General features: G+C 39.7%; 1 protein-coding gene across 6 annotated transcripts in view; it reads left to right on the top strand.

The window, feature by feature from the left end:
• Positions 1 to 20,986, top strand: part of axin1 (axin 1) — a 45,479-nt gene extending 24,493 nt beyond the window's left edge. For 4 of the 6 annotated variants that reach the window (XM_033645813.2, XM_033645812.2, XM_033645814.2 and 1 more), the window contains 9 exons: positions 1,602 to 1,742; positions 2,853 to 2,949; positions 4,111 to 4,248; positions 9,719 to 10,248; positions 10,344 to 10,508; positions 12,193 to 12,387; positions 12,554 to 12,661; positions 14,467 to 14,616; positions 16,153 to 20,986. In XM_033645813.2, coding sequence (XP_033501704.1) covers positions 1,602 to 1,742; positions 2,853 to 2,949; positions 4,111 to 4,248; positions 9,719 to 10,248; positions 10,344 to 10,508; positions 12,193 to 12,387; positions 12,554 to 12,661; positions 14,467 to 14,616; positions 16,153 to 16,279 — 1,651 coding nt within the window. In that variant the 3' untranslated portion in view covers positions 16,280 to 20,986. The remainder of the gene's footprint in view (positions 1 to 1,601; positions 1,743 to 2,852; positions 2,950 to 4,110; positions 4,249 to 9,718; positions 10,249 to 10,343; positions 10,509 to 12,192; positions 12,388 to 12,553; positions 12,662 to 14,466; positions 14,617 to 16,152) is intronic. The other 2 variants (XM_033645816.2, XM_078161361.1) reach the window with 2 other exon arrangements.
• Positions 20,987 to 27,974: the final 6,988 nt, after the last annotated feature.

The following is a 27,974-nucleotide window of genomic DNA, read 5'->3' as shown; positions in this document are numbered from 1 at the left end:
CGTTCAATATTTGTGTGTTTACAAAGGCTGCTGAAATGCTATCAATTACAGGGTTGCTAGGCAGTTTATGATCTGTGGCTGTAGGTTTGCTTGGATTACAACAAACAGAAGCAAGAGGAGATGCAGGAAGTAGCAGAGCCTGAAAGCCTGACAAATTGCAGGCAGCAGAATATCAGGCTCTGGGTAATAAGCTTGTGTGCACATTTAACATTGTTAGCCGGCCTGGCTCCTATAGCCCGACTGATACTGGAAGCCTGAGGGCTAACACACAGTCTTGATATGGATCCTTTATAGAACAGCGGTTGCTAATCGTCCACATAAAGTAATACAAGCAGTGACTGCACACAGACATACAAACATAGACGGACTCCATCAGTGTAGCCCAAAATTATGTTTTTAGCACCAATGCAATCAGATATCAATCCCACAAACGATGTATGTACAGATTTTTAAACAAACTGGTTGCCATCTGAAAAAAAACATCATAGTGGTGGCATTTTTCATATTGTTTGGTCCCTCTTGTTAGTTTCAGTTTGAGTGTTTCTTTGAATACCTATTTTTTTCTTTGTTTAATATGTTTTGGGTAATGAGTCCCACTTGGTGGAAGCTCTATAAATATGAGTTTTTAAGTTGCTATGTATCCTTAGCTTCCTTAGATCTAGAAATTGTAACCAAAGCCCCTTTCTCAGAACACAAAAACCCACAAGCACCCACCAACACCTGGCTTTTGTCTTCAGTAGGAAAGGTTACAATTCATTCCGCAGCAGGTATTTATTGGCTGTGATGGAAATTTGATACTTGATTGGACACACGTGCTAATTTTTGCCCTTTCACCAGACTGTCAGTAACTTCTGTGACTGCACTTTGTCATCTCAGCCACAAGTCTTTCCCCAAGTACTGCTCGAACATCATTCCAAATTAGTTGGCACCACCACCGAGTTTTAAGATTTACCTTGTTTTCTGGCGCATTTGTGACATTGAACGTGACATACAAAGGCATACTTGTCTGCTGGCGATGGAAAAGGAGACTGTTGCCTGTGTTTAGTGTTTTAAAAACCTACGTGTACATTAGGGGTGTAACGGTTCACAAAATTTGTAGACCAGTTTAAATCGATACAGTGGTGTCAAGGTTCGGTACATTTTTGATACAGCAAGAAAGTATGAATGCAGGAGAAATGTCCCTGATTTTTAACATTTATAATATATAAAACTAACATGATAAAGTATGATCTTTCTTGACTTTGAACAATGATGGAGATGCACCTGAGTGACCCGTCTTCTGGGGTGTCTTTGGTGTTTAAAAAAAAATCTTTTTTAAATTTTTAAATGTTTTACACTCCAGCTGAAAACGGCTCATGGCTGAATATTGTAACGAGGCTCAGTTACATCAAGCATATTCATAGAGCCTGCATTTTTCCACTACAGAGTAGAGTCTGCTATCCATGGCTATAAAACAAACCACACTGTATGTTCTTCGGATAATAACAAAGAGCTGTGTACTGTCTTTGTTTATAAATGCATTTTTACGAGCATGTCTATCAGGTCATGATCTATTCCAGTAAATCCCTCTCAGCATTTCCTGTACGTCTTTATCTTTCCAGGCATGCACCATGTCGGGAGCCCATCAACCCGTACTATGTCAACACTGGTTATGCTCTGGCTCCTGCCACCAGCGCCAACGATAGTGAGCAGCAGAGTATGTCCAGCGACGCAGAAACAATTTCCCTCACTGACAGCAGTGTGTATGTATCTTCTTATCACACACACACACACACACACACACACACATACACACATTTCATGTTTAAAGGTGTTATGTCAGGTCATAACGGGTACGCCAGGCTGCATTTTTAGCTTGAACTCAAGATTTCTATCATCAAAATGAACGACACAACCCGTATGATACTTAGTATTCCCAGTTATTATTTAAAAAGAAAGGCATGTCATATAAATTAGCATTGCTCAGAGACAGAAATAAGAGTTAAATTGGTTTCAGAATTGCACTTGTCTGTTTTTTACTCGTGCTTGAACTTAATGGGAGCAGCAGCTAAAGTCCCATCTGCTCGTTAGCCAGTCCAGTAAAAGCTGTTAGAATTGATCTCTAATGCTAATTAGGAATCCTAAAACCTCACTCTTAGCAGACATAAAATCGTGTTTGATAGAAGTTGCAGAAATTAGAATACTACCCTACTGACCTGTTTTGCAATTGTGACACACAAATGGGTTTTAAGTGCTTCCAAGGCGATTTCTTTATAGTCGCAGTTCTAAATTTGGGGGGAACAAAGCAGAATTTGTCTCCTTTCACGAGTAACTTTGTTTGGGCACAAACATGAGACCAAAGGCAATGTTTTGTACCATCTGGGATCACTTGCGAACAGGACTTGTATTTCAGTCGAGTGTGCAGACCAGGCATGTGCTGGCGAGGGAGGATTTTCGAAATAGTGTTTTCTAGGTGCAGAGATTGCACTGGGGACGTATGCCAAAGAAACTTCAAAGCTTGCACAACTGGACAAAAATGTGTTTGAAGCTGAATGGATTAGAGGCAGTTATCAGCTAATTGGTCCAGAGCTTCCAGCATGGGAGAGTGTGAAACCCAGCATGACCAATACCACATGGAATTACAGACTGATGGATGTGTTAACATGTAACTGTAATCTGCCAGACCACTTGTGGTGCAGGATGGACACAATAAGCCTGTGAGAATGCCCGTCCTGCTGCACTGATTAATCAAGACTTACAAGGTGTTCGTTTTAGGCAAAAAAAAATGCGGTGGAAAGCTTTCAACTTCAAAGCTGCCTGTGTTGTTTATTCATGAGGATGTTTTATGAAAATGTCTTTGTTGTTAATTCCAGAGATGGGGTTCCACCCTACAGATACCGCAAACAGCATCGCCGGGAGATGCACGAAAGTGCCAAAGCGAATGGGCGAGTGCCACTACCTCATATTCCAGTGAGTTATTCATGGGTTTCTCTCGCTTCCCTCTCACTTTCTGCCTCACACCTCTCTTTAACTGTCTGTCTCTGCCTTATTTTTCCTCCGCTGCACCATCGGAGATGTGCATATTTAAGCTCGGCTGTGTCGCAGGGCCTGTGATGGAGTGTAAGAATAGCTGATGGTGAAAGAGAAGGCTGTCTAAATGTAGCTTGATGCTTTCCTAAGCTGTGAGCACTGAAGCCTAGCAGATATGAATCCTCCCCTGTGATAGCCTGATGCCTCCCTCTGCAGCTTACGCTGTCTCTCGGTAGGAAAACCCCAGCCCTAATTAGGCCTCGGAGTAAAGAGTCAAATTAAAACTTCACACGTAGCATCCTATTAGGATGCATGAATTGACTGTATAGTAGAGCACAAATCCCCAAAGCGTAACTCTCACGTTTCCCTGCCCCAACAAATTAATCATGACTTCACTTCATCTGCAATGAGAAAATTAACAGGGCTTGTAGGTCGTCTTTTAAATGTCACTTTGTTTTCCAGCCTTTTTCTTTCTGATTTTTATTTTTTATACGCTGGTTCCAAATCAGAGTGAACAGCTTTGAATTGTCATGATTGAAGTGCAGCAGCTTCTGCTATTAGGCAAGGAAATAAACATCACTTATGTCCTCATTAAGGCGATTATGTGTGTTATTTAAAATCACAGTGCTCTTGTTATCCTCTATATGTTCTTGTTGCTGAGACACACTTATCAGATGGATATAGCTTTTATTAAAGCTTGCAACGGATGCATTTTTTATGGGAAGTGTAGCTCCATCCTATTTCAGAAGCACACAGGAGGGATGGAAATGTCACTGAGCCCTGATAAAATTTATAACAATAATTAATAATACATCCTCCATCGTGTGGGGAAATTTAAAAACATCACTATCAGATTCAGTAGTATTCAGTCTATTTTGTTCCACTTCATTCAAATTTAAATGTGTAATCCCTTTGGATGTTTAACACTTGACACTGTCTACTTGATTGTTTCCTGCTGATGTTTTAGTCCGTTCATACGGTCACTGGCAGGATGTAGTAAAAGGTCAGGATAGTAAAACTGCCCATATGGTGCTGACAGTATTACAGCAGAGACAAAAACTCACAGAGAGCAGTTTACAGTTTGACATTTCTTCCCCCCAGCGCACAAACCGGATTCCAAAGGATATCCATGTGGAGCCAGAAAGGTTTGCTGCAGAGCTGATCAGCAGACTGGAGGGAGTGCTGAGGGAGAGGGAGGCTCAGGAGAAGCTAGAGGAACGGCTGAAGAGAGTACGATTGGTAGGTTCGCTTTATTGTCCTCTGTTTAAAGCAGAAGCAGACCCACTGTTTTTCCACTCAAAAATGTGTTTTTCTTGTGTTTATGCCCCCTAAAATGTCTGACCCTGACTATTCTGACTTGTATCTGTGAAAGGTTTGTCACTACAGAGGTGTTTTCACATTCCTCTACTGAAAGGGATTATGAGATTGAGCCGTAAACCAGGCAAGCTAGATTAGGTACATCACTAATTCCAAAGCCAATTGCTGTCTAATACAGGAAACACATAACAATGCCAGCAAAGAAACCTGAACCCTCAGGCTCAGAGCAGACTTGTCAGTACAGAAAGTAGAGTTTGCATTAACATAGTGACAGTTTTGACAGTGGGTGAGGCTCAGGCTACATCTAGAGTTTCTCAATGAAGGAGAAAGAGGAGATCTGCTTCTGGACCAGGCCCCAAGAAATCTGCTCAGCCTTGCTTCCAGTTTTTCCAGTGGTCACTTGTAGTATTGCAATCCCCTGCGGCCCAAAAAGCCGGTTTCCTATTGGCCACCATTACAAAAGAGATGTCTGTGAAACTGTTGACAGGACACCTTAAACTGCAAACAAGGTCAATTATTAATCTTATTAATCTTTTCATTATGAATTTTTGAGCAATTGTGGTTTTATATTTATAAAACTTTTCTCAAGCTGAGAAAAGTGATTTAAAAATCCATAATGTCATCACAGTGTAGTCTATGTAGTAGTCTATGAGCTAACACTACTCCGCATATTCAGTGGCCTATAAACCTTAGAAGTAAACCCAGTAGAGCGCTGAGCAAGCAACTTGATTGGAATGAATAGTCGCTATCTTGACATCTGGTATGTAGTTATTATTATACATCTATATTCTGGAACCTTTTTGAATTATATTTATTTGTTCATTTTTTTTATGTGAGAAAACAATGTCAAACAAAAAATATAAATTATAGCAGCATATCTCTACATACTTTAAAATGTGTCTGGTGGGGGATTTTAATTTGGTTTAACACGTGTGAATGAGCAGCATCTTTCAGGAGCTGTTGCAAAGCTTCACACAGGAGAATACGGTCTGTAAACTAAATGAATCCTAATATACTACAACTGAGGCAGTGCAACAAAAGAAAACCGTATGTACAGTATTGACTCCCGAGAGAGATTTAAAGCTGCTTTCACTCAGTTCAGTTACACCATCAAGTCGTATGACGTCATCTTGGCTTCTGGTGATACTGACAAAATAACGTTATTAGCTAGATGCAAAAGTCTGACAATTATCTTCTCGATTATATCTTAATAAAATGTCAGAACAACGTAAAAAAAAATGCCTTTTCTTATTCCCCAGACCCCATGCTATCTTCAAATTCCTAATTTTATATTAGCAACAGTACAAAAACCTTAAGATAAAGTCGAAAAGTGGCTGAAACGGTTCATCAGTTATCAGAATAGCTGCAGATACATTTTCTGTCAACCAGTTATTCATTTAGTTAAGTAATAAACCTAGCTCTGGAGCAGTTTGTATTATATAGTCAACATTTATATTTAATATTATATTTTAATCATGCTATAGTTTTTGTGTTCTCGGACTCCTGGAACATCTTCTGGTTATTTTAAATCCCTTTTTTCACCTGAAAAAAAATGATTTCCTTTAATAAAAGAATAAATTATGGCCATAGACAGTGTATTATAAAGCAGACCAGTAGTATCGCTATCAGTAATGTGTGAGAGATACCACCCAAAGCCCATTTCTGAGCCAAAAAGCGAGATGTGTGTCTGGCCGTTGGGCTTAAAGTTTCCCGTAACAAAGGAGACTTAAATCCGTCTGGCCTTAATGAAATTAATGAGGCCAGCCTTTTGAATGGGGAATAAAAACACATTATGAATCACTTGGAGATTTCCATCCTTGGCCTGTCAGCGATCTGGCTTTGTCGATGAATCAGATGGAGCACCTGCACACTCGGCCACTTGTAAGCCTGGAACAGCGTGCCGCCTGTTTGATGTCACTTGAACGGTGATGAAATGGTTGCCACTACCACAAATGAAATCCCCCTCAGTAGACAGACCCAAGTACTTAGTCTCAAGGCAGACAATTTGTGTGGTTTGGCCCTGAAAGGAGAGGAGCTGCCATCACACAGCTCGAGGTTTGCTTTATTAAACCTGGAGGCAAGCATGAAATGACTGCCTTCATCAAGTATCTAGAAAAGGAAATGTGAGCTTGGCTTTTAGCTTTTTAACCATAATATCACAGGTATTAAAAATGATACGTTTTTTGTGGTTAAAAAAACTGATGTTATCATTTTATTGCTGCGAGGAGAAGGTTCACATGATTTCATGAGGAAGTGAGTAACGTATTGCCACAGCTCTGTCACACAGCCTGCTCAGAGTGAAATAATGGCTTCACTTAATGTAATTTTTTGGAACAATGGACCATGTGGCTCAGCTTTGCGCAGGATAATTCACATGCTCGAGCAGCAGCATGCTGTTCATGGAAGTAAATCAATGGCACAAACACTCATGTGAGCAGGATGGTCACTGCTTGTCTGAATAGGTTTTTTATTTGGTGTTAACAAGATAGCAGAGCGTGCCACCGTGTACACTATTAGTCCTCATAAGGAGAGGCACCATGTTATATAAATGAGCCACTGTAGACTGTTATCAGTAAATCCCCATCTGCCACCGAAGCTAACTTGTAGAATCTGCTGTTGTTTGCCAGGGATTTTCATTTTCAAATGGAAAAGAGGGAGCCGGTGGAAGAAATGTGCTCAAATGAAGATGTCCATGAATAACTTCCTGTGGGCTCAGCTAACACAGATATCTGGATCTGGTGCAGAGATGCGAAGATGCATCAATTATTTAAAAACATGCCAAAAAATATTTGGCTGTTTGCGGCATCTTTTGCTATGTTGCTATATTGAAGAAAGCAGTGGGCACAGGGAAGTTATGTTTATGTAGGAGCTTGATTTAAAAAAAAAAAAAAAAAAACCTACAGGGTTTCTTTGGTACAGTGATAGTAAATGGATGGTGAGCACAGGGCCAGTTGGTCTGGCACATTCACAAGTAAAGGTTTATTTAATGATTAACATAACTGACATAAAAGGTTTGGGCATGAGCTGGCTAAAAAATTGAAAGTGAAACCCCTACCTACTGCTGTCACTACTAGGAGTGTGACAGTTATCCAAATCCACGATTTGATTTGATTTTAGATCTTAAAGGAACAGTGTGTAAGATTTTAGGGGATTTATTGGTATCTAGTGGTGAGAATTGGAGATTACAACCAGCTGAAACTTCTCCCGGTTAAAATTCCTTCAGTGTTCGTCATTGAATTATCCACAGAGGTCTGTTGCTCTCCAAAACAAAGAGACCTGGTGGTTTAAAGTGGTAAAAATGCTGAATAAAGCAGTTTCACATTACAAATTAGCGTTTCTCCAACACTTTTTGGCATGTTGGAGATGGGCCGGTAGCCCAGCTCCTGCTGATGTGTGCGCACCTTTTTTCTCTGATCACTTAAGATCCAGATGTTTTGGAGGTTTTTAATTGAAGCCGAAACTCTTCAAAACAAACAGACCTAGTGATTAAATGATACTAACTGCAGTGGTCGGTGCGAAAATGCGAATGGCAAATCTAGAGCCATTATGTGGCTCATTCTAAGGTAACATAAACTTGGTTGGTAAAGATCAACAGATAATAGGTTTTATTCCCTGACAACTACCATTTACATTTTCAAATTCTTCATTAGAAAGAAAGGCTACATGGTATCAAGTGTGATACAACTGCCTAGTGATGCACAATATTGGATTTTTTGCCGATATCCGATATGCCGATATAAAGCAACTCAGTTGGCCGATAACCAATACCAGTATTGATATATCCACTTGTATCCCCACCTGATTTTAGTGATCATCAGTTCATTACTGTAGGGGAATTAACATCATATTATACATACTAAGTCTTATCATGATAGCCCACCAGCAGATGGAGACATGAAATACAATACCTTCCAATGTATGTAAAATTCATTCATTGTGCAAATTAAGAAAAAGCATGTTGGGCAATTCTGATAGTTCATTTTAACGCCAGAATTGGACGATAACGATGACGTGCCGATGTTATAGTGCATCCCTACAACTGCCATATTTTTTGCGGGACTGTACCACACTAATTAATTAATTAAAGTAATGTAATTACATTAACATATTTCACCAGACAATTGGGGCTAAACTGTTCAACACAAAATGAAGAGCAACTAGATGCCACATCAGTACTTTACATCAGCAGCTCAAGTTTCCTCAAAAAGCCACCAGGTCTTTGCTTTACTTTCTCTGTCAGCGGTGCGTTTGTTGTTTACATAGCCCACAGGAATGTCAAAATGTTGCCACACCACTGACTGCAGTGACGCAGGAGGATTTTCTAGTTGTGTTGTTTTCACATCATCCATGACTCCGATAGTGGCCATGGGTCTTGGAAAGTACAACTTCAGGTTACAGTTAACTGTGTCGTCTTTGAAGTGCTGTTTTTTTTTTTTTTCTTAGGATGCACGCTAATAGGCGTGGATTGGGGGAAAAAATACTGGGGGAATCGCTGCACTTTGTTATTGTATCAGTAATGGAAATCAAAAGCTCATATTGGTCGATTTTGATCTGTTTCCGATTTAGAATCGAAATCACAACACCCCTACTTACCACTATATCTCTTTGTTCCCACCCATCTCTTCTCTCTCTGCTAAAAACATTTCTGATGGTTTGAGTCTTGATGGAAAACCCTGCTAAATATAATTTTTACTTCCAGAATTTGTTATTCATGCCCTTTGTTATGTGACCTTTTTTTAAATATTCAAAACAAAATATTTAGTGAAACAACAAACTGTGGCAAATGTGCAGCTCCAGTGGGAAAGTATTTGATTTAGGAATAAATTTATTTAAAATCTTTGTGGTGTGAGGTCCTTGTGAAACGAGGATCGATTATTACCAGTTTCAGATGACTGAATTTCTCCATCCACTCTGTGTTTCGTTTCATTGCTGCACATCCTCCACTCCCCACAATGCCTGCTTATCAAAAGCTATTGTGAAAGCCTGCAGCACCCCACCCCATGATTCCCTCTGGAGCAGATTCAGTCAGAGTGTGATTTTTGTCCCAGTCACTCAGAGCTCAAGCTGTATCGGTTGCACTTGTCCTCACATGGAATAACGCTAATGTGCTGCATGCACATGTAGCACCCCCAAATCTGAGTGATACTGTTGTGTTTTTTGGTTTGTGTCCAAACCTCTGCAGTAAGAATGAGAAGACACATATTGGCATGTGGTGAAAATCTGCCATCTGCAGGGTGAAATAAATATAACACATGCACCCTTGTTGGCTTATCATCAGTGTTGGATGTATAATCATATCAGATCTTTAAAACCTGGATTTATTTTTGCCAGATTGTTATTCCAGATTAATGAATGTTGTTTTGTGTTGTGTCTGTGTATTCTTGTTTTAAAGGAAGAGGAAGGTGATGAAGTGGTGTCCACAGCCACAGCATTATCCAGTCACAGGTTCCCCCCTGGTGCTTACTCTCAGAACTACAGCTCCCACTATGCTGACAACACCTACAGTGGTCCTTTCCTGAGAGATGCTCACGAGGAGAACCCTGAGAGCATCCTTGATGACCACGTCCAACGGGTCATGAAGACTCCTGGCTGCCAGTCCCCAGGCACGGGCCGTCACTCTCCCAAGTCACGCTCACCAGACGGCTTCCCAGGGGGCAAATGGACAGGACTCGGAGTGGCACAGGGTAAACATCCATCCAGGCATGGTGTCAAGGGAGACGCCAGCCATCTGTACCACCACAAACACGTGCACCACATCCACCACGCGGGCATCGGGAAGCCCAAAGAGCAGGTGGAGGCTGAGGCGGCCATGCGTGTGCACGGCAGCATTCCCTGGAGCACGGAGACAAGTCATTATGGATCAAAGTGTCGCAGCTATGCAGATGGCATGGGATCCAACCCCATGGAGCACACAGGGTATAGGTACGCACCAAACTCAAGCAGTAGTTGCCTCTTATTTATGCACCCAAATTGCTTCTTACTTTTTGTACTTACCATTATTTTCTTCCATTATTCAGCAGCAAAGGTGGCACACAGTTTAAAAGAACATTCAAGAAAGGCGAGGAAGTTCGGCCGTATGACATGCCAGCACCTGCAGAGGAGATGGAGAAAAACCAGAAGATCCTTTTGTGGCTGATGGAAGGACAGAAAGAAATGGTTCAACACAAACGGAGCCCATATGGGTCAGTGATGACATTTAACTCACTTTTTAAGGGGAGACGCTAAAGGTGTAAACAGTTTTTTAATGCATTGGTCAATTTTGAGATTTTGATATTTTTTGCTTCCACAATATGTCTTCTCTCAGACTAGTGGAAAGAAAACTACACAAACTAAACAAAAACTACAGAAAACTATGAATTTCTGTATTTGTTTTAGTTCATGTTTCTGTTTTGGGTACTCATGCAATGAATACATATTTAATTGGGTAATGCCTCATGCATATTTACACATAAAGTTTCAGAAAACTTGTAATACAAAATATGATTGTCTTAATGTAAGTTTTAACATTAAGACAATCATATCATATAGTACCAACTACCAACTAATTTTTTTACCCTATTCATCTGCATTGTCTTTTTTTTTGTCTAAAAATGCTACATATCCTTAAAGGCCATTTTCTCAAAATGAGTTTTTTCTCGTACTCTGAGCCATAAATGTCCACTTTATCAGCACTAACATACACCAAACATTCTAGTTTTATTCTTATCTGTTTTCTAAAGGTTTTTACCGAGGGGTTTGTATTTATATTATTCATAGCCTGATTTATACTTGCATTACATTCCTAAAAACACGACAACTTTATTTGTGGCTGTGGAGTTTATTTTTTGATTTATGGAGTGATAAAAACAGATACCACAACCACAAAAGCTCATCATCATCGTCTTCAGGTCCTTATAAAGTGTTACAATGTCTTAAATTCAGTTTTATAAACCAACATCAAACGTGTGGCGATGAAAGTTGCACTTGAACACACTGCATAGACAACAGCCAACTAGCACACATGTTCTGCACCTGAGTTAGAGGAGATAACTCTCTTCAAGCAGCAGGCAGAGTTAGCCTGTATTTGTTATTTGTAAAGGGAAATGGGAAAACCAACAGAATGGATTCAGGATGCTAGTTAGCCAGTTAGCATATTGACAGCACAACCAGATGTTCAAAAAAAAGACCAAAGAATATTTATCGTGTCCTAATAAACAATGACAAACAGTTAGGAACCGGCTTAAAACATAATCTTTTCTCATATAGTAAGTTTGATTCAAGACTTTAGCCGTTTGTTTGCTTTTCTAACTTCAGTTTCTCTTCTCGTGCGCTGAGCTGAACTGCCAATCAGAATGATTTCACTCACTTAGTGTCTCAGACCAGCTCCGCCAATGATTCAACTTGCTGGATAGGCTTAAAAACATCAAATTAGTGCCAACAGTGCATTACACGCTGCAAAAACTGTGACAAAGGTGACAAGATGCTCACCAATGGCCCACATTGACCAATGGCTGACTGTCAGCTTGGTGTGTCAGGGGCCTTAACAATCAAAATATCTGATATCTGGACACACTGTAAAAATCTTTGACTCAAATATGTCAACACAATGAAACAAGAACTTTGGCTCTGTTGGGCTTCGTCCAAAATAGATATTTCAAAATAGATATGCATAACTGGAACCTTTATACATAACATAATACAACAAAAATAATTGTCTTAATATAAGTAATCACCTGGGGAAGCTTCATGTTGAAATCAATTTGTTAGAAATTCACCTGTAGTGTTAAGAGTAAACACTGACAAGTGTCAAAGCCACTTTCTGTTAATACTCTTGCTTTGTTTAGTTTGATTGTTGATATTTTAAAACATCATGTCTTTACATTTTAGGAGTACCACTGGGTCCAAGAGGACCACAGGCCACGAGCCCCAACTGCGGAACAACGTGCAGCCGTCTCACCCTTTTATCCAGGATCCCACCATGCCACCAAACCCAGCTCCCAGCCCCCTCATCCAACTAGAGGAGGTGCGCCGGCGGCTTGAGGAGGAGAAGATAAAGTCTGGAACCGTACAACCCAAGCAAAGGTTGGTGGATATGGACTATGACCGGTTATCTGTCCAGTGAAACAGTGCAGTGTTTTACAGAATCTATTAAACTCAACCACAGGGGAAGAAGTTGGATCTATCGTTTTGCTTTAGTCAAAATGAAACAGTTACTGTTTCTAACTGCCGGGGTTGTTCGGTCCCTCAGGTATGTGATGGAGGTGATCCAGAGGGGTCGCACCGCAGTCAGGCCTGCACTGTTCCCTTCCCTCAGCGTGGTGCCCGCCGTCTCTGACAGCGAGCTCTCCCAGTCCGAGTATGTCCATCTTGTACTACCAGTAACTTTTCCAACCATATCCTCATTCCCCATAATTCACAGCAACCCACCCTCTCATCACTGGTAGTTTAGTCACCCAGTACTGTGTGTTTTTGAGCTACTAAAAAACACATTTAGAAATCAGTAATGAGCACTTCCCTTTCCCATCTTCCCTCCTCTGTGTGCTGTGTCATTATGTAGCGTCCCATACTCTATCATTGAGTTTGTTTTATTGTAGTTTCTTGTCTTGTTTCCCCTTTTGGTTGCAAGTATTGGAAGCCAGTGAGAAAAGTCAGAAGTAACTAGAATCAGACTTGATGGTAGAAAACATATTAGATCCCTTGCTGTTTTTTTCCCATGGAGTCCAGACAGAGGCTCGCAGAGGAAGGAGAGTGCATGATTTCTGTGTTCTTGCAGAGGCAGACGTTTTGGGGAGAGGGTCAGCTTTTTCATGTTTTATCAGATACAGGTTTGTTTGATGTTTGAGTGCCCTCTCAGATGGGTTCTTAACTGATGGAGGGGGGAAGCTGTGTACGAGGCGGATGAAAGGCGGATTATGTGGCACTGCCAGTGGATGAAGCCTCTGGTCAGACCTGTGAGGACTTGGATTCAGGACTTAGTGTGTGCCTGGATCACGACTGACTGGGTCTTTCAATATTAATAGTGTTCAACCTTGAAAATGTCTGAAAGATACATTGGGGTACTTTGGAGTGCCTTCCTGTTTTCCCTGCTTTCCAAGACACATTTTGGATGTAGGCCTTCGTTTGACTGTACAGAGCAACCAGTCATCTCTTTTTCCTGTGTCTGAAAGTTAGCTCAAATATAGCTAAATCAGGATAACTTTATGAATGTAGTAACAATTAACAATTGGGAAAAATACACTCATATCTGAAACCTATAGCAACTTGATCACTATCAGACCAGCCTGTTATTTAACTTATGTTACAGAGAATTCAATTATTTTCCAGTGACAAAGATAGACAGTTATGTATGTGGTCAAGTTTTGTGATCACAAAGGTTAACATTATCTCATTGCGCATCACGGCACACCCAAAGGCTGCTGGTAACATCATAATTTCGTGGCCTTTCCCACTCAGAGGAAGTCATAAAAGCGAGAGTACACCCATTTACTTGCTGGCTGGCTGACTTCTTATTACCCTTCATCAACAGACATCTCAAAGGTTCAGTTAACCCAAAATATACTTTATTTTCAGTACTGCAGATATTTCTGGGTTCTTTTTTATATATTTATTGATAAAAGACACTGTCAACACTTCTTATGTGGATCTATTGTCCCCCTAAAGTAGACAGTAACAAACGTTGTCTACTGCAATATTGGTGACATTTTTTTAAGTTTGTGTTGCAGCTCCACTTCAGTTCATTTGTGTCCTCTCCACCTGTACATCCTGTTGTTTCCACGTTCACCATGTTTATTTTTGTTTTCTAGCCAAATGAGTTATCCTTAAAAAGCCTCAGTGTTGTTTTCCCAGAACTGATTATTGAAAGACACTTTTTGTTCTCATCAGCCCACATTGTATTTCTCTCCAGTCCCTTGCTGTAATTACACATAATGATTAGAAAGTTTGACCTTTAGGAATGTTTTCCAAAGTGCAGCACTCAACTGTCACTTGAGACATCCGCTTGTTAATGTCAAGACTTTTTTTTTATCACTTTTAAAAACACAATTTACAAGCTAGATTCCTGTTACAGGTGAAATTTATTCAACATAACTCTGAGAAGTGCGGACTTTATTAATGGAAAAGTTTCAAATGTTCTAAATGGCTTTCTGTCCTCTCCATTTGCAGACACAAAGCCACTAAAAAGCAGCCATGTGAAAACATTACGGTGGCGTACTACTTCTGTGAGGAGCTGATACCGTACAGGACGTCTGTCAAAGGGAGAGTCGTCACACTGGGCCAGTTTAAAGAACTGCTGACAAAGAAAGGGAATTACAGGTGAGATTTATGGTGGGGTTTGTTGTCAGTGGACATTACAACATCACAACAAAATGTCTGAATGTATTCTTTAATAAACAAGAAGCAGGATTGATTAAGAATGTATTGTTTTATAGGCTCTATAACACAGCTTGCCTTTAGATTCAAAACTATATGCTATTTGGAGTCTTTAAAACATTGTTAGAGCTATAGTAGATACGGGGATTTATGGGAGTGAATATTAGGTCTAAGTACATCGAAATTAATGAAATGATATTATCAGGTAGCTTAAAATCCTTAAAATCATACTCAAGTGTTGATGGGTCCATGGTTCAGGCTATGTCTGTTAACACTGACTAACTGTAGGGGTTTTATGATTAAATAGATTTTCATTCAGGTTATTTCAAATGAGGGGATAGCTGTAACACATTTGTGATTGCCTTTCAGTAGATGAAATGAATTAAAGAATTTCTATCTGAAAGACAGTCCTGCATCAAATTCTAAGTGCATGGTGAATGAATTGCTGGAGTATAAACCAGAGGTCATCACTGGTCCGAAATGACAAACCCTAATGGACCTGGGGAATTCATTCCGAGACCCAATTAGACCTGATAGTTTTTTAATATATATATATATATATATATACCCAGCCGGGTGCATGTCCAAAAGTAGAGGGAACAGAGACTGAGGTCGATGCTCTGGACTTTGCACAGCAGGTAATTGTTTCTAAAAATCCCATTCTGCTAAAAATGATTGTCATGTTGAATAATGTTCTTAACCATATTGCTGTTTATAATGTCAAATGTGGTGGTATATTATGTTCACATCAGTACTGTTCTCTCCACAATTTCATTGTTCAGTTGACTTTTCGGAAACCTTGAATACTGAAGTGTAATTTCTTCAGATTTACTGGCGTGTTAAACAACAGAGACGAATGAAACATGTGGTGACGCCCTACCTTTGAAACAGTCGTAAAGTCTGAATATGTCTCCATTCCTCAATTATTTATATTCTGTTGCTCCGTAAGGGTCCACGGATCCAAAGGATTAAAGGGGTTTTTCTTTCATAGAATGAATCCAAGTTGGGAATATTGTGGGGCGCACTATCGATGTTTCTTCCACTCCGCCTTCAGCCCATTATGTTTTTTTTTTTAAATAATCTGATCCTAAGTTAGCCCAGTCATGCCTAATCATCATCAGATTCCACCAACAGACCTGATGCTACACCATATTACAAGTAAAAGTCCTGCAATCAAAACCTTACTTCTGTGACCCATCAGATTCCGTGACCCAGCCCCTAACCCCGAACCCTAGCTACTGAAACTCTCAAAACTCTGTCTGGTGCCGGATCACAGAATCTGACAAATTACAGATTTAGGGGATCGAGATCCGACCCGGACTTGATTGATCACAATAAACATGGACCCAAACCTCCATGGGTCCCAGGATGGGTCGTAGGGGATCCTTTGGTATACAGTTCCACTGCTGGGTACAGTGTTAGTAAAGGTCACAGATTCCAACCTGGAGAAGTTAACTTTGTTCCTCTCCTTTTTTTTAGGTATTATTTCAAGAAGGTAAGCGACGAGTTTGACTGTGGGGTGGTGTTTGAAGAGATACGAGAAGATGACGCTATCTTGCCCATCTTTGAGGAGAAGATTATCGGGAAAGTTGAGAAAATTGATTAAATGTCACGTTGAAGAGGAAGGAGTCAGAAAGGCAGCGCGTGATGGAGTGAGGAGCAATCGGATGGTGAAGAGGAAGTGTTCTAGAACTGAGACTGGAGAAGAAAGTGATACAGTACAAGTGGATCTAGAGCTGAGGGGTAAAGCAGTGGTCATGGCGGACGACTTGTGACGTTTGAGGCTTGGTAGCACCACTGCAGTGACATTGGATTAGAAAAAAAAAGACCTCATTCGCTTCTTTGGAGTGTAATGTAGCATTGTAAAGTTTACTAGATAAATGAAGAACAAAAGTGCTACTAAAGCTACATATTTTTGATATGATGTATCAGAGGGTGTCCTTTCTAAAGTAACTACACTTGTAATTTTTATATGTATTGGTACCAGATGTGTACAGTTTGTGTTAAAAGATAACAAAATTTTATATCTATTTAAGTATTTAAGATGCTCATTTTCAATTCTATTGAAGCAGGAGTGTCGCCCCTGTTGAAGACGATCAAAATCCTTTTTAGGGCTGATTTTTCTTTTTTGTTTTTTCTTATTAATTTCAAGAGCCCTCTGGACTCTTAATGTTTCTGCTCTTAGTGCTTTTAATATTTCACTTGCAAGTACTTTATTTTGTGGCATTCAGTCAGGCTGCACTTTCATTGTATTATAAACCACTGACTTTGTCCCAGTGTAGGCTGCAACATGAATTCGTAAAGCACCAAACGTGGTGGCCAGAAAAATGGAAACCCCTGTGCAGTCTACGGTAATCCAGTACAACAGCCCAGATTGTACTTTTAAGAAAAGTATAATGATTTATGACACTGTAGGAGAGGATTTATGTTGATTTTTTGGGCTCAAACTTCATGGTGGTGGTGTAATATATTTAGGAAACAGTTTGAAGTAGAATACAATTCAGTACATCATCACAAACTCAGCCTTAAACATGCTCTAATTTGCAATAGCTGTGACTAATAGTTAGGCAGCTGTCCTTTGGCTCATGACAATCTTTCCTTAAGTTTGTGAATCTCTAAGAAAGTAATGCACTATTTATGATAGGCCCCTCCCACTGCACGCCTTCTTTTAGCCAATTGGTGTGAACACCAGCCACACCCTTGCTGGTGCTGCCAACTTGGCGACTTTGTCGCCAGATTTAGCAACTTTTCAAACCCTCTTAGAGGCTTAGCAACTTATTCAGACCATCAGGGATACATTGTTGTTCAGTTTACTGTATGATGCTCAGAATAAGCATAGTCCACAGCTCTTTGGCCTCTCCCCTTGTGCTGTGGAGGAAGTGGGGGTATTTATGGTCACATTGACCCTCTTGCTCTCTGGACTGGAAGTGTGAAAAAGTGGTGCACCGGAGTGTAAGGGCCATGGCTGTCATCATCCAGATGTTTTTTTGAGGATTTTTCTATTGAATCTAATTTAGCGACGTTTTAATGCTTCAGTTATCCCATATGCAAATCACTGCCTGATGACATCACCAATATGCAAATACGCATATGATGCATCTGGTGACCTTTAGCAACTTTTGGAGCTAGTGGCAGACACTTTAATTTGAAAAGACTTGAACACACTTGACCTGCCTGCCAAATTTTAGCCTCTTAGGGCAAAAACTGTGCCTGCAAAGGGTGGGGAAATGTTTGATTACCAAACAACCGACTAGCAGAGCAAGTTCTAGAGCTGCTGGTCGGGCAATAAATGACCATAGCGTGACATCCATTCTTCACTCACACTCTCTCAAACATAAACTAAAGATCATACATGATATTCATTGTAGGGCTGCTTTACTGGGTTGCTTTACTGCATATTATACAGGTTGTTTTATCTTTCTGGTTATCTTGTATACACTGGATGTGAATGTAGCCACTGGCTGTGTTCATGTACAGTGTTTTATTGCAGTGATTTTACCCAAGCCAGTTGAACTTTTAAGAAAATTGACTAAAAGAATAAAACAGTAGATGCAATAATGTTTAGAAAATAGGTGTGATTGGAAAGTGCAAGGTGAACATCTATGCAAGTTGGGTCCCCTAATCTAAAAACAACTTTGAGCATTTAAATTTATTAACTAAATACAAAAGTTGTTCAAAACAGTTAAGAACAATCAGTCTATTAATAAAAGCCTGTTTTTTTTTGTTTGTTTTAATTTAGGTGTTTAGATGATATTTGGCTGATATTTCAGTTGGGTCGCAGCCAATAATCTTCTCTAAAGGTTTTCCAATTCTGGTGATTAATCCTGATTGCGGGTGAGTAATTTGACCTTTTTTTTTCTTTTCTTTTTTTCCTTTTTTTTTTTTTAAATCGTCAGTGCCAATGAAAATTTGCAAAACACTTAGTCTTGCCAATTTTCTTCAATATTTCCAGTTAACACTGAATGATGCAGTTTCGGGTTCAGTTTCTAAAGTCAAGTTCTGCCTTCAGCTTTGAAGGTTAATGTTGTTTATGAAGCAGGCGCTTTCCCACATGTGGACCTGCACACTCAAGGTCACGCTCGCAGTGCGGAGAGGCTCCTTGAAGCGGTTCAACAGAGATCATATCACAGCATTTTGAATGAGAAGGCCAGTGAATGTCATCAGAGTACTATCAAACATGTATATGTTTGTGCAATGAAGATCACATAAAGGCATATTTAAACATACTGCACGTACTACTATTAAGAGGAGGGCTAACAGACACTGAAACGTTTATGTTTACATCTTTTTTTTTTCCCCCCTGACTTCGAGGTCCGTACATGTTAGTTTCTCTGATCCCCCCCAAGACTTATTGTCCTACTTTTAATCAATGCTTAGTTGATCGATCACTTAAGAAGGGGCCTTCTCTAGCTTATCACAGCGACATCTTGTGCCTGGCAGGAATGAATTTAGTGCACATGATCTACTTTTGATAGATCACGTTACACCAAAGAGAAAATAAAAAGGTAGATGGTTGATAATGTAGGCACGCTCTTGAATTACCCTTTCACATTGATACTGTATTACCCTTAATTTTGTGGCAGCACTTTTTATTCGGTGTCCTTGTTATTAATTTGTTTATATATAAACACTGAAGCTCAGAATGTTCTTCGCAATGGACGTGGTGTTCTCTGATTGCAGTTTCTAATGCATCTTGTTAAGAACATCAGCTCTGAAAGCATCATGTGAAACACTTGCAGGACATTTAGACCTTATTATTATTGCACACTGAAAAAAAATATGTGTCAGCCAGTTTTGTTGTCTCCTCTATTTGCCAGTGTGGATGAAACTTTTGCACTGGAATAGCACAAACTGAAATCAAACTAAGAATCATGTTGGGGAAGCAACATGACATTCAAGGCCAATGTGATTTTTTTTTTTCTGTCATTGTGCTGGAGTCCATAGTGAGGAACGTGCTCTAATAAAACCCTTTTATTTGTTATGGAATAGGCAGAAGGATAAGTTGACCATGAGGCCGGAGTGCTGTATCATATCTGTTGCTGCATAGAGAATATCTCATTTTTTTTGAGACGCTGCCTTTTTTTTTTTAGATTTCTAACTTAAATCAGTTTATATATTCATATATATATATTCACTGCATTTGCCTCCAGTGTCTGTTAAATTATACATGTTTGAGCACTTGATCAAGTGAAATACTGTAAGTATTAGCTTGATTTTCATTGTTTATTTCTTCTGAAATATACAGTAGAGTATCAAAACTGTCCTGATTCTTGAAACCCCCAAAAGTAAGTTTCCCTTATTTAAGATCAATGAAATGTATATAATAAACATCAGAGTGCCTTTATTGCTATGCTAATGATGTCTGCTGTGTGACTTTCAGACAGATGTGGGGAGACAGAAATACCAGGGATTTGCTATATATATATTTGTGTTTTGTCTGTTTAGACTTTTTTTTCTTGTTTAATGTTATTCCACCTTTTCTATGTAAATATGTACAACTTAAATTTGTCATCAACCAGCAGCCCAGTCCGCACATTCAGAACCCTGGACCTGTTTCTGTTCACTAACTAGCATGGTTACCGTTTAAAGGTACCTGGACAATAAATACATGCAATAAACCAGCGCTTGAGTTCAGAGTGTAATTAACCGAAAATTCATCACTTGCTACAAGTAAACATGGATAATGTGTCGGCAGATGATTTGCCTTTGGTATCTGCTAAGATTTATTTATGTGGATCAGAATTTAAAGGTTCCCCCAGAGTGCTGAGCTTTTGTTTGGTATTTATTTTTAACTTCTCTAAGGTATTTGGGAATATAGGACCTGATAAGTATAAAAAAACTAAGCGTTGTGTTTGAACAGTAAGTATTTTTTGGGGAAAAAAGATGTCCTCATATGGGAATGATGGGTTTATTTTTAAAAGCCACAAGTGTGCAATACATTATAAAACTTTATTTCAATGCCTGAACATTGTTGAGCAAAAACAAAATTACAAACAATGCAACTAATTCTTTGTAACTCTGGGTTAGGGGTCACTGTTAAAGGAATACTCTGACGATTTGGGAGTTATGCCCTTTCTCTGTCATTTTCATATTGAGACAACATGATCGATATCTTTTTTGTGTCTGTAGCCTACGTCCAGTGGCTGGGTCTCAGCGGTTAGCATTGCGGCTTAGCTTAGCGAATACAGTTGAAGTCTATAGGGGGTCAGTAGCCTACTCGTAAAAGTGAACAAATAAACGTTACAGAAACCCTGAAGCTGGTATTTCTACATGTGCATTTAAAATAAACGTGTTTAAACATTAATTCAAAAAATGAGTCCTTTTTAGTCGTTTTAGAAGAAGTTTGATACACGGAACTATAGTGTGTCTATGCCCTGCGCGGAGGGATACACCGGTGAGCGACAGCTGCAGCTGGCTCTGGGACAGGTAAGCTAGGTCACTCGGTAAAAGCAAACAAAGAGACGACACGGACGATCATAAAGCGATATTACTCACGCAACTGAAAGCTGTCTATCAGCTCCTGCAGGCCTGGGCGTTTTTTTCAGTTTATCTTAGGAACATGAAAAAATGAGAAGGCATGCGCAGCTTGCTTCTCGCTTAGTGAGCAGCGTGTCATTATGGAGACTTAAGAGGAGGTTAAACACATAATAACTAAAAAAGGAAACACAGCAGCAATTATTAAGTAGAGAGAATAGAATAGAAATGTATTGTCATTGCTCCAGAAGAAAACAATGAAAAACAGTTTGGCAACTCCAGAATTACAGCAGCAAACATCATATATACATTCATTCATAAATAAAATAACAATAAAAAGAGATTAAAAGTGCAACTTGTGCAGACAGTTAAGTGCAATTCAGTTCAGTGCACGTGTGGTTGACAATTGCGGACTGACTGAATGCGTAAGTAATCTAAAAATATACGCTTGTTGCGCAAATGAATCTGTCATGATTACAATAAAGTTCCTTTCACAAAGTTGTACACTTTGTCTAATATTATGAATGAATGACTAGCTAACGTTAGCTGGCCAGCCAGTCATAGGGATAGCTACTAGCATACTCTAATTACCAAGTTACCTTACCTTACAAAGCAAAGTTAGCAACCTGCAGCTAAATAAATAAACTAAAACTAAATGTAATGTTAAGGGTTTATATCATTGCAATCAACACATTTGCTTTTATAATGTTACCCCACTGGCCAGTAAACACAATACGGGTAACTTACGTACCGTGACACACTGTTTTCGAGCGACGCAGCAGGCATGAAGCATGGATGTAAACAACATAGACATACTATGATCAATTTGTAAGAATTGATGCGCAAAAAGACAAAGCGCCAAAAAACTAGAGGTTGGCCTTGATGTCTGTACCACAGAGGAGACTGAACAATAAATTGTTGTAGTCAGTTTTTAGGCAAAGCTGTCATCTTGTGATGGCTCCTGCTTCAAAAATGTGAGAACTTGCTGCTCCTCTTGGTCTCACTTTACGGTAAACTTTTTGGACTGTTAGTCATAAAAAAAAACAAGACGTTTACTGATGTAATCTTGTGCTGGAGAGTATTGGACATATTTTGATGGATGTATGGAGACAGTTGGTGATGTATTTTCTGTCTGTTGACTAATCCATTAATAGCCTTATTTTAGCAGCTCCGACTTAAAGACCAGGCAGTTAATAAAGGAAAAAATCCCAGGTTAACAATCCACCTTGTTGCATAAAATCTGCTCAAGACCCTGAACAACCCTGTCCCAGAATGTTTGTATTTTTATACATGTGATTGGCACTCTCCTGCTCACACTGTCTCCAGCGTTGTTGCTGTTTACCCTTTTTTTATGCAAGGTGTTATAAAAAAGCAGATGACATTTTTAATCTCATTCTCAATACAAAATGCATTTTGTTTGCCTTGCAGTGTGATATCCAGACTAAAGGAAGGTAGTAAACGTAGTGCTTTCCAGGGGCTGAATCCCAATCAGCACAAACCCTCTGAGTCTCTTGTGGTCAGCTTGCTCGCTCTATGTCATAACTTTCAAGCATTTTACATTGAAACATTGCTGCTTTGATTCCCTCAAAGACCTGTAGCTAAAGGACCTCCTAAAACCTTGCATGGAAAATTGACTCCTGTTCCCACATGCTGCAGACATGGAAATCCTGCTGGAACATTTACGGGTTAAGGTGCATGTGGGGTTTTGGGGCTTTTGACTGAACTTCACCACTGACGTTACCTCCATCAGGGGGACTGTGGGCAAGGAAAATGAGAAATGGCAATATGCTTTGACAATTGTTGTATGAATTAACCTGCATTACTAAGATTCATTTAACAGAGTATCTCTGGAATATGGCTTGAAAGTGGGCACCAGTGAAATGAACTCCAACATACCGGTATAGTACTTCAGATTGGTTATCACTTCCACAAGTACTGTGGTATATTTATATAATTATATTGGCTGGAAACAAAGAAGAAGCAGATGTATATTTATCACTGTGGTCGGTGACAGAGATTTATTTTGGACTCTGGGGTGTCTTTCTCTGTCTCTCTGTTTCTCTCTCCGTGTTACAGGTTCGTAACACATCTGCTGTTTAGTTTAGTTGCGCATCAACAGGTAACCTCTAGCTCAACAGCTAAGTACTACAACAAGTAGTCGTACCACTCTTAGTACCACTGTCAGTACTGCCAGTCGTTTGTCACTCTGTTCTATTAATGTGTGCTTATTCCTCCTTTTTCTATAAATAATTACCTTTTTTTGATGAATGGGATGTTTCCCGGTAACCACAGTAACAGTGAAGTGGCGGTGGGAAATGCCACTGTTTGTTTGTTTTTTATTTTTTTTATCCTTTTTGTTTTTATTTTCTTTGTTTTTTTTGTTTTTTTTTACTCAAAACATGTTTGTGTGAATACTTTTATTTTGAATCTGAAATTAATAAAATATCATCTTTCTTAAATGTCACCAGAGTTTTTGGTGGATGTTGGCAAATAATATAACATAAATTCCTTTCTTTTTTTTAAAAAAAGAAAAGATGCAGTGTCTTGTTTTGTGTGATAAGTTACAACCTCGTCTACATTTCAATGATTCCTCACCAATAGACAGATACACAGAATAATGTAGTAGTGTTTCCCCTTGCATATTCAGAAGTCATGACACAGATTTGTGATTTTTGTTTTTTTGTTTTTTGTTTTTTTTTCCAATTTAAATTTTGATTCTATTCTGTTCAATCCAATTCATTTGTATTCAATTCAATTCAATCAAATCCAATTCAATTCACTTGTATTCAATTGGATTCGATTTGCCTCAGTGGGCTTTACAATATAAGACATCTCTCTGTCCTTTGACCCTCACATCGGATGAGGAAAACTCCCAAAAAAATCCCCTTTAACAGGGAGAGAAATGGAAGAAACCTCAGGAAGAGCAACTGAGGAGGGATCCCTCTTCCAGGACGGACAGACGTGCAATAGATGTCCTATGTACCGTACCGGTCAAAAGTTTGGACACACTTTTTCATTCAAGTCAATGGGAAAGTGTGTCCAAACCTTTGAGTGGTACGGTAGCCTGGATGTCCTACAGGACAAAATACCTACAGGGAGAGGGAGAGGGAGAGAGAGAAGTTAACAATACTAATAGATATATGAACAATAATACAAATAATAATAATAATAATAATAGTGGTATGATAGTATATACACTCATCGGCCAAAACATTAAAACCACTGACAGGTGAGGTGAATTACTTTTATGTGGTTTTAATGTTTTGGCAGATCAGTGTATTTTACATGTATATATTATCATATAATAGTATCTGTATGTGACATTAATAATAATCATATGTGCATTATAATAGCATCAGTATGACTAATAATATTAGCAGTAGTAACTACACAACTCCTGACAGCTGACATCAGTTTCACACAGATGTGTCAATAGTGTGTATGCATGTGAAAACACACCTTCATGAGGTATTCTTAAGACTCAACATCCATGGCAGGTGAAGGTCGCCTTGGTCCAGTCCCAGAGTCGCTGGAAGCGGTTCTTCTTCTTCCTCTTTTGCTTCTTCTGGGGCACAATGATGATGGAAATCAAAAGGACATTAATGACTCAGCTGTCCTTGGTAGAATCAACAATGTGAAAGACCCGAACACGTCAGACACAAGTGGAGGTTAGCATTTCCTACCAGATGTGGTGTCGCTGGATTCTGTGTCCTCCTGTGGCATGTCAGAGCTCTCAGTTGAACTATTTTCAAATAGTTCCTCCAGAAAATCCAATGGGCTACACAAACACACAAACACAGAGTTAATATTTTATCACTAATCTGCTCTACTGATGGCCTAACTCCATATCTTCTGAATGACATGTCCAGAGAAAATTCTCTTACCAAGCTCCTTCGCTCTGCCTGCTGTCCTCCACCAACGCCAGGCGGCATTCAGGTGGTGCAGGCTACACCAAGATAACACCTGGAGGTACACTTTGTGCTGAATCAGATTCATGACACTCACTGTCAGAATCCCACCTGTTGAATTAAGGCACATGGAGTTGAACAAACAGCTGACTGAGAACGTATCCAACATTTAATGTTTAAAAAATAGACATGTCTGAAATGAGGAGAAGAGTCTTACCAATTTTTACACTCCAACGATGTGCTGACGGAGGGCATTTGTGGAGGTTGAGCCAAGGCTTCATGTATGCTGCTGAATGAAGATGGGCAGCAGTTATTTAAAAGGCACAATTAAATTGAAATAAAGAACTCACAAAAGATAATAAATGCAATTAATAGTATTAATCAGTGTTGGATTTTGATAATGATCATAACTAGTTTAAAAAGCAACAAATGTGTGTGTGTGTGTGTGTGTGTGTGTGTGTGTGTGTGTGGTTTCTGTAGATATTAAGCTACTAAGCCAAACATGTTAACTCTACGGGCTACTGTTAGAGCAGATAAACACTGTCTGACCCATTCTTTACACTTTTGCTTTTGTGTTTTGGGTTTTGGAAAGGCAAAAAATACATAAATGCTTTCTTGTTTTAGCTGCATCACCTTCCAAACTCATTGTAACTCATGTACAAATTCTCTTACCAAGCTCCTTCACTCTGCCTGCTGTCCTGCACCAACGCCAGGCGGCATTCAGGTGGTGCAGGCTGCACCAAGATAACACCTGGAGGTATTTGTGCTGAATCAGATTCATGACACTCACTGTCAGAACCCAACCTGTTGAATTAAGGCACACGGAGTTAAACAAACAGCTGACTGAGAACGTATCCAACATTTAATGTTTAAAAAAAATAGACATGTCTGAAATGAGGAGAATAGTCTTACCAGTTATTACACTCCAACGATGTGCTGACGGAGGGCGTTTGTGGAGGTTGAGCCAAGGCTTCATGTATGCTGCTGAATGAAGATGGGCAGCAGTTATTTAAAAGGCACAATTAAATTGAAATAAAGAACTCACAAAAGATAATAAATGCAATTAATAGTATTAATCTGTGTTGGATTTTGTGCAAACGCAGACACTTACTCAGAGCTAGGTTGAAGGGTGCCTCTCGTGATGAATGGATGGGCGAGGACTTGACTGGGGGTAATCCTCTCGCTTGAATCCATCCGAAGCATTGCCTTCAGCAGATCTGTGTATTCTATCCTCTCAGCCGGCTCCATCATGTCCCTTAACTCTATTTGCAACTAATGTGGGAAACAAAAGCAAATCCAGTAAACTTTATGATTCATGAAAAGAGAATCAATTAAAGTCCATCTTCAGCAGCTACAGCACAATCCAAGTAACCTCCTACCGTGTCCAGACTGTCCAGGTTGCTGATTCTGGAGTACCATTTGTTGGCAACAGTCCAATGATACCCAAACTCCTTAAATGTCTAAAAGAAGATTAAAAATATGTCAGGAACTTCTTCATCACATTATCTGATCGAGATGTGAAAAATGTTATAAAGTATCATCTTAACTACATAAGACAGTGTTGTGGATGAAATGACTCTAATCTTGTCGTACCTTCATTCTCCATCTGCCGTTACATCTTTGCGCAAAGTATCTGTTTAAGTGCATCCCAGCTTCAAGAAGATGGTGCGGGGGATAACCCAGGAGATCCAATATTTGTCTCAGCTGGAAGAAAAACACAGCATCACATCAATATATGCAACAGGATGCTTCTAATCTCTTCATGGCTGTCCAACTGTCAAAGTAGTATTTGTAATAAACTCTGTATGTTGTACAGCATCTCTCAAAGTACAAATTACATCTGACACAAATGCGGCCAAAACATTAACAGCACACCAAATGCTGCTTCATGCAATACAGGATTACCTAAAAGTTTATGACTGGTTAGATCTTATGTCCACACCTACTCTGTGATTAACTGTTTTCCAGGAAGTGTCAATTTCACTGTGTTTTTTAAAAATACCCTGTGGAGCTTCCGCTGGGTATCAAACCCTTATATATTTTGTTGCTGAAATGTCTGTAGCACTTAGAATCAAAATTTTTTTAGACTGTGTCTCATTTAGGAAGTTTGCTTTTATATTTCCTTAAAGCTATAGTTGGTAATCCTGTTCAGAAACACTTCTTATTATACTGGGTGAAATGGTCCTTCCATCCTTAGAGTAGTCAATACATAATGTGTTCAGAAAAAAGAATGAAAAAAATCCGACCTCTGTGGCAGCTGCAGGCCTGTAAAAACTCTGACCAATCCCTGCCATTCGGTGCGAAAAAGAACCAATCAGATGCCTTCATGTCTCGTCCTGCCCGAGCCCCCCTCCCTCACTCCTCCCTCCTCCCTGTGCACTCATCACTTGTCACCGTTGCCGGAAATATTCAGCACACTCCTCAGCAGAAATACCGAGTTAGCAGGAGTTTGCTGAACAATGGCAGAGAAAATGCAGCCAAAAGTACCACTTCCAGTGTTACTTGTAACGGCTCGGCCCGCTAAACAGGCTGAGAAAAGAAAGTCGGAGGCAGAAAAGACTGTGACAAAAAAGGCTTTGGATAAAGCGAGAGGACAAACCAAACATCAACAGCAGTCCAGCTTTTGAACAGTGGAGACAACTGAGGGATCTGAAGGGCCTGAAAAGTGATGCAGAGGTTGCTGTCTTTCTGTTGGACAGGTAATTATTTGTTTGCTTAGGGGGGATTTGTTATTTTACTCAGCTCTCCTCTGCTCTGCTGACTCCTACTGCAGTGCAGGATGCGCGTTCAAGTTTGTGGGGCCGTGGCTTTGGACGGAGCACTGACGGGAGGGGGAGGAGGGGGTGGAGGGGGTGGAGCTGAGAGGAGGTGCCGCTTTCAAATCTTGCTAGCTCTCCAACATTACCAACTATAGCTTTA

The sequence above is a fragment of the Epinephelus lanceolatus genome, chromosome 18, assembly GCF_041903045.1.
Source record: "Epinephelus lanceolatus isolate andai-2023 chromosome 18, ASM4190304v1, whole genome shotgun sequence".
In the NCBI taxonomy this organism is placed as follows: Eukaryota; Metazoa; Chordata; class Actinopteri; order Perciformes; family Serranidae; genus Epinephelus; species Epinephelus lanceolatus.
Note: the sequence above shows the minus strand (reverse complement) of the source record. Positions and strands in the feature narration are given on the sequence as shown.